This window comes from Bufo bufo, chromosome 4 (assembly GCF_905171765.1).
Source record: "Bufo bufo chromosome 4, aBufBuf1.1, whole genome shotgun sequence".
Taxonomy (NCBI): Eukaryota; Metazoa; Chordata; class Amphibia; order Anura; family Bufonidae; genus Bufo; species Bufo bufo.
Window position 1 is genome coordinate 398,660,938 of NC_053392.1, and position 15,046 is coordinate 398,675,983.

Sequence of the window (15,046 nt, forward strand, 5' to 3'; positions counted from 1 at the left end):
GGCTAATTCTTCATTGAAAGCTAGGACTGTGTAAGGAATGTGCACTAGATAACAAGAGCAGCACCTAACAGAACTGTAGCCTATGCTGTGCAGCTATGTGAGTAAACAAGAAGACACACTCTATTCTTAACATGGAAAGTGTGCAAAGAGCTCCCCCTTCCTGTTCCTCAAGTACCTGCAGCTGCCACTAGCCTGCCCTCTCCTCCCTCTCCTCTCACATTCAGTGCTGCCTTGGTGAACAGGGCAGACATACATACAGCAATTAGGTGCTGGACCTCTGCAGTCTCCTCCTGCATAAACTGTTCTCCATGCCAGTTCTGCTTCTACTGCCTGCTCCTACAGCTAGGGACCAGAGGAAAAGGACTAGGAAAGAGAGAAGGTGATCAGAAGAAGCACCCTTTTAACTCCACAACTCAAAGTTTTCCAAGGAAGCTACATGTAGTGCCTTTCTGCTATTGTTCCAGGCATACCTAACGTGATACCGTTGCTTATGGGACTTATACTAGTATATGTACCACCACAGCCGATTGTAAGGACATTATTTTACTGCGAGGACCATCTGCCAAGGAGATAGCATCATGCCCACCTTTGATCAGGTGCTAAAGGAGGCTGGTGAGTTTGGGCACTATCAGAAAAGGGTCTTCCTCCTATTATGTATGACGGGCATAACGTTTGCCTTCTCTTTTGTGGCCATTGTGTTCTTGGGACAGATGCCAGAGAGTTACTGGTGTAGAAGCTCAGAGGTGGCAGAACTTAGTAGGAGCTGTAGATGGAGTCCAGAAGAAGAGAGGAACCTCACCGTACCAAGACTACATCATGACAAAACTGACCAAAGCATGTGTCACACCTACGACATCACCTGGAATATCAGTAGTTCACCCCTCAACTGTGAGACGCCTATCTACTCTGCCGCAAATCTAACCTTGGAGAAACTGCCCATAAAGCCATGTGAGGATGGATGGGTCTATGAAGAATACCGCACAACCATCATAAGTCAGGTAATGCAAAGTTTACAATAACTTTACTTTCTCTCTGAATTTCATGACCTTTGTGTGATTCATAACACTTGCCTAAAAAGTAAAATGATTGTAACCCTTGTCCATCTCATGTCAAGTGGGGTCATGTGATCTAATCATGTCAATGCATTATCCTTTGTCTCATTTACAAAAAATTGAATAGCATTTTTTGACTCGTTGAGTATATCAAGTGCAATTCTTTTAGTAGGTATGAAAATGATAAATCATGGTGATAGTACACTGAAGATAGTGGGGGAGGTCCTTCAGTGTGCAATCCAGTGTCTACAGAATACTTGATATTAGTCTATTGATTGTTTAGTTCTGGAGGACACAATCCATCTGGAAACTGTTGATCCCTTATCAATATACCAGTTTGTTATGGATATGGCCATCTCAAGGGCTCATTCATACTTTGCCTCTTTATTGTATAGAACCCAAATATGACTTCCATGGAGCTGCATGAGCCTCTACAGTACCTCCATATGCCTCAGACTTCATAAGAAGGAATACAGTGCACAGTGCACATTGGCTGGCCAGCACAATTCTGTATAGGCTCAGAGCCAGTGTGCATGACTCCTAATATTTTTGCTTTGTCATCTATAAGGCTGGGGATACACATGGACTTTTTGTAGCAAGGTTTTCTGGTTTTAACTATTGAGCAATAGCTGCAGTCCAAAGAAAAAGCATGTCGTGCATGCTAGGGCTGCAGCTAACGATTATTTGAAAATTTCATCGATTAATCGGGAAAAAACACCAAAATGACAAAAAAAAAAGGGGTTTATATGATCTTACTTGAAAAATGATCTTCAAAGGCCATATTAAAACAAATTTATGAGTTAAATAATTATATAAATTTTGCATTACAATGTAAAAAAGACAAGTTATGGGGGAATCTGTGGATGACACTATTATGGGGGATCTGTGGATGGCACTGTTATGGAGGGGATCTGTGGATGACACACTGTTATGGGGGGTCTGTGGATGACACACTGTTATGGAGCGTCTGTGGATGACACACTGTTATGGGGGGTCTGTGGATGACACTGTTATGGGGGGTCTGTGGATGACACACTATTATGGGGGGTCTGTGGATGACACACTATTATGGGGGGTCTGTGGATGACATTGTTATGGGGGATCTGTGGATGACACTTATGGGGGGATCTGTGGATGACACTGTTATGGGGGATCTGTGGATGACACACTGTTATGGGGGATCTGTGGATGACACACTGTTATGGGGGATCTGTGGATGACACACTATTATGGAGGATCTGTGGATGACACTGTTATGGGGGATCTGTGGATGACATTATTATGGGGGATCTGTGGATGGCGCTGTTATGGGGGGATCTGTGGATGGCACTGTTATGGGGATCTGTGGATGGCATTGTTATGAGGGATCTGTGGATGACACACTATTATGGGGATCTGTGGATGGCGCTTTTATGGGGGATCTGTGGATGGCACTGTTATGGGGGCGATCTGTGCACTGCTATGGGGAGGGAGATCTGTGGATGGCAGTGGTACTGATATGGGGAGGGGGATCTGTGGATGGCACTGTTATGGGGAGGGGGATATGTGGATGGCACTGTTGTGGGGAGGGGGATCTGTGGATGGCACTGTTATGAGGGATCTGTGGATGACACACTATTATAGGGGATCTGTGGATGGCACTGTTATGGGGGATCTGTGGATGGCACTGTTATGGGGGATCTGTGGATGGCACTGTTATGGAGGGGATCTGTGGATGGCACTGTTATGGGGGCGATCTGTGCACTGCTATGGGGAGGGAGATCTGTGGATGGCAGTGGTACTGATATAGGGAGGGGGATCTGTGGATGGCACTGTTATAGGGAGGGGGATATGTGGATGGCACTGTTGTGGGGAGGGGGATCTGTGGATGGCACTGTTATGGGGAGGGGGATCTGTGAATGACACTGCTATGGTGGGATCTATGGATGACACTATATAGCATCTTATGCTATATGTGTCATCCATAGATCTCCCCCAATACACCAGCCCCGCTGCTCACATCCAGGGTCGTCTTTAACGCGGTGCAAAAGGGGCAGCTGCCCTGGGCCCAGTTGCTCCTGAGGGGCCCAAGTCAGCTGCCTCTTGAGCCTCGCTGGCCACTGCTCACAAATTTGATGTGTCTCCATACATTCTATAATAGCGCTCTACTCTCTCTTAGCGCTATACCATCCCCCTACACCAGCACTACACTGTCCAGCGCTGGTGCGTTCCATCACACATAGCCCCGCTCGGAGGCTTGACACGCACCCTCATGCGCATGCTCACCGAGGAAAGTGCGCTCTTTAAATGCACGCCGCTCCTTCTCACTAGCGGCTCAGTACAGCAGCAGTGCGGACGCACGCTTTCAATTTAGGAGCACTTTGTCGCCCACCACCTACCACCTTACCTGCAACAAACGGCTACACAACACCACAGTTTTTCTGCATATTCTTTTCTTTTTTTCTTTCCTGCCTTATTATGTTGTCACATGTACGCTGAACTCCAATTGAATCAATACACTTAGTATGCTTTTTATAATGTCACCTCACTACTACCAACAGTTCATTATATGTATATATTTATAAATATATATATATAGATATATGTTTGTATAATGTCACCTGCCTACCACTTATGGTTTATTTCACACATACCAGGTAATCCCCTATACTATACCCAGTCATCTAACTACTATTACCCTTCTTCCCTACTTTGCCTGGAGTCTTCAGAACACGGGTGAGTATTCCGCGCGGATGCAATGTATGACGTGAACGCATTGCACCCGCACTGAATCCGGACCGATTCATTTAGATGGGGCTGTGTACATGAGCAATGTTTTTCACGCATCACTTGTGCGTTGTGTGAAAATCGCAGCATATTATATATTCTGCGTTTTTCATGCAACACAGGGCCCATAGAAGTGAATAGGGTTGGGTGAAATTCGCATCACATCTGCAAGAAAGTGCGGATGCGATGTGAGTTTCACGGATGATTGCTAAGGAGACTATGTGAATAAATAGGGATGAGCCATTTACTCTTTTATTTTCCATTATAACATGGTTATAATGGAAAATAATATCATTCTATAATACAGAATGCTAAGTAAAAGTCCATTGAGGGTTAAAAAAAAAATTACTCACCTCATCCACTTGATCGCGCAGCCGGGATCCTCTTCTTTCTTTCTTCTTGCAGGACCTGCAAAAGGACCTTCGCTGACATCATTGCACTCACCACTGAACAACGCAATCGCAGACAAAACTGACTGAAATTGCATGTGCACTTGTGCGGGTTTCCTGCAATGCACCCGCATCGCATCCAGCCCTCACCCATGACGCCTGTGTGAAAGAGGCCTAAGTATTTACAGTAATTCACGGTGGAGGGCGTGATTGCATGCTAGGGTGTGGGAAGGCGGGATCCAGGGGGCCCAAGTCAATTCTTGCCCAGGGTCCAATCAATATTAAAGACGGCCATGCTCCCATCAGTATAATATCTAAAGAGTATTCCTTAACTGGCAGTAACTTTTACTTGAACTTTAAATCAGCGCTATGATCTTTATTACCTTTCAAATACAATGAAGCTCCGGTAACAGGCAGAGCGGGGGGCGGCGTAACGTCACTCACTCACGTGACGCGCCTGCTCTGCCCACTTTATGAATGAAGCAGGCGGAGCAGGCGCGTCACGTGAGTAAGTGACGTAACGCCGCCGCCCGCTCTGCCTGTTACCCGAGCTTCATTATAAGGTAATAAAGATGCGTTTAAAAACTAAACAAAACATGCAATTGATAAAAAAAAAATGATAGAAGCCTCGAAAACCCATGCATGGTGTCTGAGGGAGCATGCAACAATTTGGAAACTTGTGAGACATACAAAGGTTCAGTGAGGCCTCATAGATCTCTGTATCAGCCCTATCACATGTCTGTAAAACACAGAGGCTTAATACTATCATGTGTATAAAACCATAGGATTGATAAAATAAATGTATCAATTCATCCATGAAGCTTATGTGTTGTGCACCTAATGAGTTAATACTGGAGTGGTTGGAGTTTAGATTCTTTATTCATACATTCATCTGTAATTAGTAAAGAACATAAATCAAACATGAACATTAGGACAAACCTTCTTATAGTTATCTGGTGAGTATTACCATAAGTATCTTATCACATTAACATAATAATAGTTTGTGACAATCAAATGCTCGCCCAGTAATTATATTATCATAGACTATGCAATAACACAGGAGGACAATTACACCAACAGATTACCTGACCAATTTCTGTCAAATCACACCAATATTTATTGTGTATAACAAAAGACCTGTGCGTGTGTGTAAATGGCCAATGATTGGTCAGAAAATCTGTAGGATAATGTTGGTCTAAATGCAACTAATAATAGCAATATCATGACCTCAGAAATTATTAGTGTGCCTAAGAAATGAATGGGACTCAATCATGGAGATCATGTCCCCCACCCCATCTCCTAGTAACCTTATGTACAAAGCAATAAGTGTCTAACCAGAATAACTCCTGAAAGGTACATGATCCCATTCTAGTGTCATATTACAAAACTTGTATATTGAGATTCTGAGACATATTAACATTGTGTATGTGTTATATGTTGTTACAGCGGTGGCTCATGGCTGCTGCTGCTCCGATCACCTGTTGCGGTCTCCTAGCTCCTGGTGTCACGGACCCACCTCCTGATCTCCTCCTTTTCCCAGCAGGCCCCAGCTCAGCCTCTCCTTCTCAGCACATAGGACACCTACGTGTGTACCCTAGTTCACTCTATCCAATGGCTGGTCACCAGTGAGTACTGAAAGCACCTTCCCAAATGGGAAGGTGCCTGAGGGATAGTGTACCAACTTAAGCCCATTTCCTGGATATCGACCCTTTGCTGCCCTATCTGACTTGTTCCTTACCTCCGTATTGACCCATTGCCACTTTCCCCGACCCCGGCCTTTCCCAGACTATGATTCTTCTTGATGTTTGCACTGGTGTCTCTGACCCCATAGGTCAGCTGTTAAATAACACAGAGACTACTCCAGGATGTAGCGGCGTGGTGGTTCCCTACAGCGAAGTTCAGATCCCCGTTCAAGGGTTAAACAGTGAATGGCAGGGGACTGCTTAGATAATGTCCTTAGGTGTAACGCAAAGCCAAATTTGTTGGTTGACTTTGTGGTTCCATACACACTGCCGTAACAGGTTTTCTCCATGATGATTTATTCACAGTACAACATGCAACTTTAAATAGTATATGAGCAAGAAGGTTGCATCTCCAGTGTTGTTCATTGAGGCTCATTATGGATAATTGAATGGCAGTAAACACCAATAAAGTACCCTGCAGTTAGACTTGAAAATGGATGGAATTGCTTTACTAAAACTTATTGCAGAATTTTGCTTTAATATGACAGGGGTGGATCGTATTTATAAAATATTTACAACTGTATGCAATTTCCTAAAATAGCAGTACAGAACCTCATCAGGTTCAGTACCTTATGGGTACGTCTATAAGGGATTTAAAACCGTCCACAAAATCCAATGCAGATTTTGCTGCAGATTCATGACAAAATCCAAGTTACGTGCGGTGTTTGCTGATTAATTGGCTGCAGATTTTTAGAAGAGAGAAGAGAAATCTTCATAGATCTGCTCCATGATGGAGCTCAGTAATGTCTTTCTATATTTTTAACACCCTTTATACAGTTAATAAAAAATAGGACCTTCTGGGCATAATAAAAACTGTGGGGGACATTTATGAAGACCAGCGATTTAGACGGTAGTCTTCCCTTCAGCGCTGGCGGTTAATCCCCCTTTACCGGCCTCTACATAACTTCGGCATACCCACGGCCTGTCTAAATCTTTAACAGCTCCCTTGCTGTTGTAGATTTAGAGCATTTTCTACGCCTAAAACAGACGTAGAAAATGATAAATGAGACAGCCCTGCCGGCATACCCTTTTCCCTGCCCACGCCACAACCTCTTTTTTAGGCCTCACGTGAGCGGCGGAAAAGGGGAAAAAGTTGCAGATTGCAGCGCAAATAATCTCTGCACCGCAATCTGCGACAGATATATGCCAAAAAGTGGCATATCTGTTCTTAAATGACCCCTTGTGTTATTGGTTGTGCTGGATTTATCAGGAGTGGTCTAAAGGAATTGGTTATGCAAACATTTCTCAATGAGATGTCAGTATATATACAGTATATACAGTGGATATAAAAAGTCTACACCCCCCCCCCCCATTAAAATGTCAGGTTTCTGTGGTGTAAAAAAATGAGACAAAGATAAGGCTACTTTCACACTAGCGTTCAGAGCGGATCCGTCTGGGGTCTGCCCAGACAGATCCGCTCATATAATGCAGACTTTGAATCCGTTCAGAATGGATCCGTCTGCATTATATTGTAGAAAAAATTCTAAGTGTGAAAGTAGCTTCAGACGGATCCGTCCAGACTTTACATTGAAAGTCAATGGGGGACGGATCCGTTTGAAAATTTAGCCATATAGTGTCAAATTCAAACGGATCCGTCCCCATTGACTTACATTGTAAGTCTGGACGGATCCGTTTGCCTCCGCACGGCCAGGCGGACACCCGAACGCTGCAAGCAGCGTTCAGGTGTCCGCTTGCTGAGCGGAGGCTGAACGCTGCCAGACTGATGCATTCTGAGCAGATCCGCATCCACTCAGAATGCATTAGGGCAGTACGGATGCGTTCGGGGCCGCTTGTGAGCCCCTTCAAACGGAGCTCACAAGCGGAGCCCCGAACGCTAGTGTGAAAGTAGCCTAAATCATTTCAGAACTTTTTCCACCTTTAATATATAAACAGTATAAACTGTACAACTCAATTGAAAAACAAACTGAAATCTTTTAGGTAGAGGGAAGAAAAAATATTAAAATAAAATAATATAGTTGCTTAAGTGTGCACACCCGTAAACTAATACTTTGTTGAAGCACCTTTTGATTTTATTACAGCACTCAATCTTTTTGGGTATTAGTCTATAAGCATGGCACATTTTGACTTCTTTGCAAAAACACTCCAAATCTGTCGGATTGCGAGGGCATCTCCTGTGCACAGCCAGTGGCGTATCTATCACGAGGCAAACAAGGCATTTGCCTAGGGCGGCACTTGCCAATGGGGCGGCAAAATGCCTTGTTTGTCCCTTGTCCCATCCGTCTTATATGGCGGTATATACTCGGAAGATCCGATGGTATATTCTAACCCCCAGGCGTTCCCATGGTGACGGGGACGCTTGCCTGGGGGTTAGAATATACTATCGGATCTGAGTTTTCACGATCTCAGTGAGATCGTGAAAACTGAAATCCGATGGTATATTCTAACCCCCAGGCGTTCCCATGGTGACAGGGACGCTTGCCTTGGGGTTAGAATATACAGGGCCACTCCGCTCACAGGAGTAAATTTATAAACTGTAATCAGTAACTTTAACTTTAATCATTGCTGATCTCTTTACTTGAATACCTTACTCTGTCTTAGCTGCGGTAACAGCAGGCAGTGCGGGCGGCGCTCACTCACTGACGTCACGCACCTGCTCCTCCCACTAGGCGGCGCAGGCGCGTGACGTCGGCGAGTGAGCGCCGCCCACCCGCACTGCCTGCTGTTACCGGAGCTAAGACAGAGTAGGTATCCAAGTAAAGAGATCAGCAATGATTAAAGTTAAAGTTACTGATTACAGTTTATAAATGTACTCCTGTGAGCGGCGTGGCCCTGTATATTCTAACCCCCAGGCAAGCGTCCCTGTCACCATGGGAACGCCTGGGGGTTAGAATATACCATCGGATTTGAGTTTTCACGATCTCACTGACACTTTTTAGGGGAGGGGGGATCTGTGGATGGCACTGTTTAGGGGAGGGGGGATCTGTGGATGGCACTGTTTAGGGGAGGGAGATCTGTGGATGGCACTGTTTAGGGGAGGGGGATCTGTGGATGGCACTGTTTAGGGGAGGGGGATCTGTGGATGGCACTGTTTAGGGGGGGTCTGTGGATGGCACATAGGAAGGGGTGGGGTTTAGAGAGGAAGGGGTTTGGCCTTGACAGGAAGGGGTGGGTCAAATTTATATTAGGGGGGTGCCCGAGTTTAGTCTCGCCTAGGGCAGCACAAAACCAAGATACACCACTGTGCACAGCCCTCTTCAGATCACCCCACAGATTTTCAATCAGATTCAGGTCTGGGCTCTGGCTGGGCCAATCCAAAACTTTAATCTTCTTCCGGTGAAGCCATTCCTTTGTTGATTTGGATGTATGCTTTGGGTCGTTGGCATGCTGAAAGATGAAGTTCCTCTTCATGTTAAGGTTTCTAGCAGAAGCCTGAAGGTTTTGTGCCAATATTGACTGGTATCAATCAACTGATCATAATTCCCTCTAGCCTAACTAAGGCCCCAGTTCCAGCTGAAGAAAAACAGCCCCAAAGAATGATGCTGCCACCACCATGCTTCACTATGGGTATGGTGTTCTTTTGGTGATGCGCAGTGTTGTTTTTGGGCCAAACATATCTTTTGGAATTATGGTCAAAAAGTTAAACCTTGGTTTCATCAGACCATAACACATTTTCCCACATGCTTTTGGGAGACTTCAGATGTGTTTTTGCAAAATGTAGCCTGGCTTAGATGTTTTTCTTCTTAAGAAAAGGCTTTCGTCTTGCCACTTTACCCCATAGCCCAGACATATGAAGAATACTGGAGATTGTTGTCACATGTACCACACAGCCAGTACTTGCCAGATATTCCTGCAGCTCCTTTAATGTTGCTGTAGGCCTCTTGGTAGCCTCCAAGACCAGTTTTCTTCTCATCTTTTCATCAATTTTGGAGGGACGTCCAGTTCTTGGTAATGTCACTGTTGTGCCATATTTTCTTCACTGTGTTTCATGGTATATCTAATGCCTTGGAAATTCTTTTGTACCCTTCTCCTGACTGATACCTTTTAACAATGAGATCCCTCTGATGCTTTGGAAGCTCTCTGTGGACCACAACTTTTGCTAAGAACATTTCAGGAAAGACCAACTAGAGCAGCTGAACTTTATTTGGGGTTAATCAGAGGCACTTTAAATGATGGCAGGTGTATGTTGACTCCTATTTAACATGATTTTGAATGTGATTGCTTAGTTCTGAACACAGTTACATCCCCAGTTATAGGAGGGTGTGCACACTTATGTAACCACATTATTTTAGTTTTTTTAGTTTTCTTCCCTCCACCTAAAAGATTTCAGTTTGTTTTTCAATTGAGTAGTACAGTTTATAAGTCACATTAAAGGTGGAAAAAGTTCTGAAAGGATTTATCTTTGTCTCATTTTTTACAGCACAAAAACCTGACATTTTAACAGGGGTGTGTAGACTTTTTACATCACACACACACACATTATATATATATATATATATATATATATATATATAATCAGCTGGAACCCCTAATACGACTGAGCTGAGATTGGCAAAAATATATAAACTTCTAGTGTAGCTTGGTCAATGATCACACAACTAAGGTGGTCACATTAATACTGGGTGGCATCTCCCCTAACTGCAATACAGGCTGTTGCTCTGGCATGGTATCGGTCATACAGATTCTGCATATCCTTGTGTGGTTTGTCATTCAAAGCTCTTCCAACGTAGATCCATAGTTCAGCCAAGATGGTTGTTGGCTGCTGTGATAGGAGATTCATCTCCCCGTCCAGTTGCAGACATTCTTGATGGGAAATCCGATGGTATATCGAGCTGGCCAGGGATGGTATATCGAGCTGGCGATCGAGCTGGCCAGGGATGCTGATGGATACCCTGAAAAGCACATTGTTTAGCATGGGCAGTGTGTGGGCAGTTATCATCTTCTTGGGACACCATGTCTCCTAACTGAGTCAAAAAAGGCAATGGGACTGGTTCCACAATGTCCTGGAATTACCAAAGGCTGGTTAATGTTCCCTCCATGTGTACCAGCATGGAACGGCCATAGTAGCTAGTGGCACAACACAACATGACACTTGGTGTTGTTCCTGTGTTTGACATTGTGCATGATGGAAACAGGCACTCTCCATCCCTGTGGCAATCAATGGCAAACAACAGTGTTGAGTGAAGTGAAGCATCTGAAGCAGAATTTGGTCCGAAGTTTAGGAAAACTTTGATTCTAAATGAATCTGAATTTCCTCGCTTTGTGGTAACAAATCAGTTTTCCTAAAACGGTGGCTGCATGTGTTAGGGTAATTGTAGAAGAGACAAGTCTGGGAACTCAAGATCACCCATAAAGATGTGCAGCCAGCCAATCCACAACCAGCCAATCTCTTAGATGTCACAGCTACGCAGAGACTTATAAAGCCCTGATCCCTAACAGTCGCCACCATTTTCCTGTGAGCTGAGCATAGGGAGAGACGTGACAAGACTGTCATGCACTACAGACAGTGTTGCTGCAAACTGTTAACAGAGAGTGTAGGACAATATTGGAGAGTGGAGGGAGAGCATAGGGGACTGCTGAACTACGGTTTCTGCTCCAATTTATCACTGTGTACATAACTGTGCAGTACTAATACATATCTAGTACATTCTGTTAGCTGTACAGTTACTGTGCGTCAATATTACAGGCAGGTCTAATTTATCGCCATGTACATAAGTGTGCAGTGCACCCATATTCATATTTAATCAGTTCTGGTAGCTGTAGAGTTACTGTGCATCAGTATTACAGGCCACTGTTACTTTTAGGCAGATTGGCCTGGGTATACCTAATTGATAGTGATTCATGACATATTAATTTGTAACAAAACACATTTCTTGTCAAACTTCTTTGAAGCTGCCGAATTGAATTTTTCTAAACTTTGCTCATCTATAGTGTTAAGTAATGAAAGCAGGTTCTGCCGTGGTACTAATGATGGCCATATCAGAGTTCTCTGGAGGAATAGAGAGCGCCTATTACCATCATATATAGTGCGGATACATACAGAACCAAAACCAGGTGTGTTTGTCCCCTCTCCAGTAAAAGACCCTATTGCCAGACAAGGAGAAAAAATTGCTGTCCATTAAATTAAATATATTGATATAAATTAATGTTACTCAAACAGACATCATAACTTTCTGTATGGTTTAATCACAAGCTTCAGCCTCTCTCACAGAAAACTATCACAGCAACTGATGACTAGAAAGAGTTTAAATGAAGATCACAGTTTAGGCCCAATGCTCTATACTGTACTTCGAATCTCATTCCTTACTTAGGAAACTGTTGAGACAAGGATAATCATGCTGTCCTCCCTAACAAAACTAGCAGGCAGTGAGAGGCTTACATAGTAGAAACCACCCATAAATGACACCATTTTAGAAACTACACCCCACAAGTTATTCAAAAATGATTTTAAAAACTTTGTTAACTCTTTAGGTATTCCACAAGAATTAAAGGAAAATGGAGATTAAATTTATAAGCATTTTTTTTTTAAATCATGTTTTTGTGTCTCCATTTTCTGAAAGCTATATTTAAAAAAAAAAAAAATGACGATTGTCTTTGGTAGGGTTTCATTTTTTGTATGATGAGATGACGGTTTGATTGGTACCATTTTGGGGCACATATGACTTTTTGATCGCTTGGTATTAAACTGTATTTTTTTGGCATAGTTTTTATTTAATTTTTTTATGGCGTTCACCAGTCGGGTTGGATCACGTGATAGTTTTATAGAGCAAGTTGTTTATGAATGCGGTGATACCTAATATGTCTATTTTTTACATTTTTTTTTGTTTTACACAAAAACATTTTAGAAAAATGTTTTTGTGTCTCCATTTTCTGAAAGCCATATTTTTTTTTATTTTTTGGAAGATTGTCTTAGGTAGGGTCTCAGTCTTTGCGGGATGAGATGACAGTTTGGTACCATTTTGTGGCACCTATGATTTTTTGTTCGCTTGGTATTACACTTTTTGTCATGTAAGGTGATAACAAATTGCTTTTTTGGCACAGTTTTTTTTTTATTTTTTTTACGGCGTTCACCATATGGGTTGGATCACATGATATTTTTATAGAGCAGGTTTTTACAGACGCAGCGATATCAAACATGCTTAGTGTTTTTATTTTGTTAACCAATTTTATGTGCAGATATAGGAAAAATATATTTTTTAAACTTTTTTTTTTTTACACTTTTTTGATCCAGACCCACTTGGTTCTTCAAGATCCAGTGGGTCTGACGCCTGTATAATACACCGCTGTACACAATATAGTGTATAGTCGTGGCCAAAAGTTTTGAGAATGACACAAATATTAGTTTTCACAAAGTTTGCTGCTAAACTGCTTTTAGATCTTTGTTTCAGTTGTTTCTGTGATGTAGTGAAATATAATTACACGCACTTCATACGTTTCAAAGGCTTTTATCGACAATTACATGACATTTATGCAAAGAGTCAGTATTTGCAGTGTTTGCCCTTCTTTTTCAGGACCTCTGCAATTCGACTGGGCATGCTCTCAATCAACTTCTGGGCCAATTCCTGACTGATAGCAACCCATTCTTTCATAATCACTTCTTGGAGTTTGTCAGAATTAGTGGGTTTTTGTTTGTCCACCCGCCTCTTGAGGATTGACCACAAGTTCTCAATGGGATTAAGATCTGGGGAGTTTCCAGGCCATGGACCCAAAATGTCAATGTTTTGGTCCCCGAGCCACTTAGTTATCACTTTTGCCTTTTGGCACGATGCTCCATCGTGCTGGAAAATGCATCGTTCTTCACCATTCTGTTGTTGGATTGTTGGAAGAAGTTGCTGTTGGAGGGTGTTTTGGTACCATTCTTTATTCATGGCTGTGTTTTTGGGCAAAATTGTGAGTGAGCCCACTCCCTTGGATGAGAAGCAACCCCACACATGAATGGTCTCAGGATGCTTTACTGTTGGCATGACACAGGACTGATGGTAGCGCTCACCTTTTCTTCTCCGGACAAGCCTTTTTCCAGATGCGCCAAACAATCGGAAAGAGGCTTCATCGGAGAATATGACTTTGCCCCAGTCCTCAGCAGTCCATTCATCATACTTTCTGCAGAAGATCAATCTGTCCCTGATGTTTTTTTTTGGAGAGAAGTGGCTTATTTGCTGACACTAGGCCATCTTCCAAAAGTCTTCGCCTCACTGTGCGTGCAGATGCGCTCACACCTGCCTGCTGCCATTCCTGAGCAAGCTCTGCACTGGTGGCACTCCGATCCCGCAGCTGAATCCTCTTTAGGAGACGATCCTGGCGCTTGCTGGACTTTCTTGGACGCCCTGAAGCCTTCTTAACAAGAATTGAACCTCTTTCCTTGAAGTTCTTGATGATCCTATAAATTGTTGATTGAGGTGCAATCTTAGTAGCCACAATATCCTTGCCTGTGATGCCATTTTTATGCAATGCAATGATGGCTGAACTCGTTTCTTTGCAGGTCACCATGGTTAACAATGGAAGAACAATGATTTCAAGCATTTTAACCTAATCAGCCTGACATAATGATCTCCAGCCTTGTGCTTGTCAACATTCTCACCTGAGTTAACAAGACGATTACTGAAATGATCTCAGCAGGTCCTTTAATGACAGCAATGAAATGCAGTGGAAAGTTTTTTTTGGGATTAAGTTAATTTTCATGGCAAAGAAGGACTATGCAATTCATCTGATCACTCTTCATAACATTCTGGAGTATATGCAAATTGCTATTATAAAAACTTAAGCAGCAACTTTTCCAATTTCCAATATTTATGTAATTCTCAAAACTTTTGGCCACGACTGTAGATTGGTGGCGACAGCCACCTCGTGGGTCCACCTGCCGGCAACCGTGGATAGAGACACCATAGCAGTGGGATAGTCTTTTAAGTCTCCATGAATACACATGACCCCAACTTTCCGGCCAGTGTACTCAGTGGACCGTACCAGGGTCACCAGACTCCCTGAGTCCAACAGAGCCTCCGCTGGAGTGTCTCCCACCTCCACCTGGCACAGGTGATTCAGAGTCTCCGGGGCACCCGCTGCACACAGCTTCCTAGCATATAACGATTGACGGAAGCAATAGTTCATGTCCATGGGTTCCACCTGATGTGGACAGTCAGCT

At 43.3% G+C, this 15,046-nt stretch overlaps 1 protein-coding gene across 3 annotated transcripts in view; it reads left to right on the forward strand.

Annotated features, from left to right (window-relative positions):
• The first annotated feature begins 234 nt into the window (after window positions 1-234).
• Window positions 235-15,046, forward strand: part of SLC22A3 (solute carrier family 22 member 3) — a 250,751-nt gene continuing 235,939 nt past the window's right edge. For 2 of the 3 annotated variants that reach the window (XM_040429280.1, XM_040429281.1), the window contains exon 1: window positions 235-998. In XM_040429280.1, coding sequence (XP_040285214.1) covers window positions 579-998 — 420 coding nt within the window. In that variant the 5' untranslated portion in view covers window positions 235-578. The remainder of the gene's footprint in view (window positions 999-15,046) is intronic. The other variant, XM_040429282.1, reaches the window with a different exon arrangement.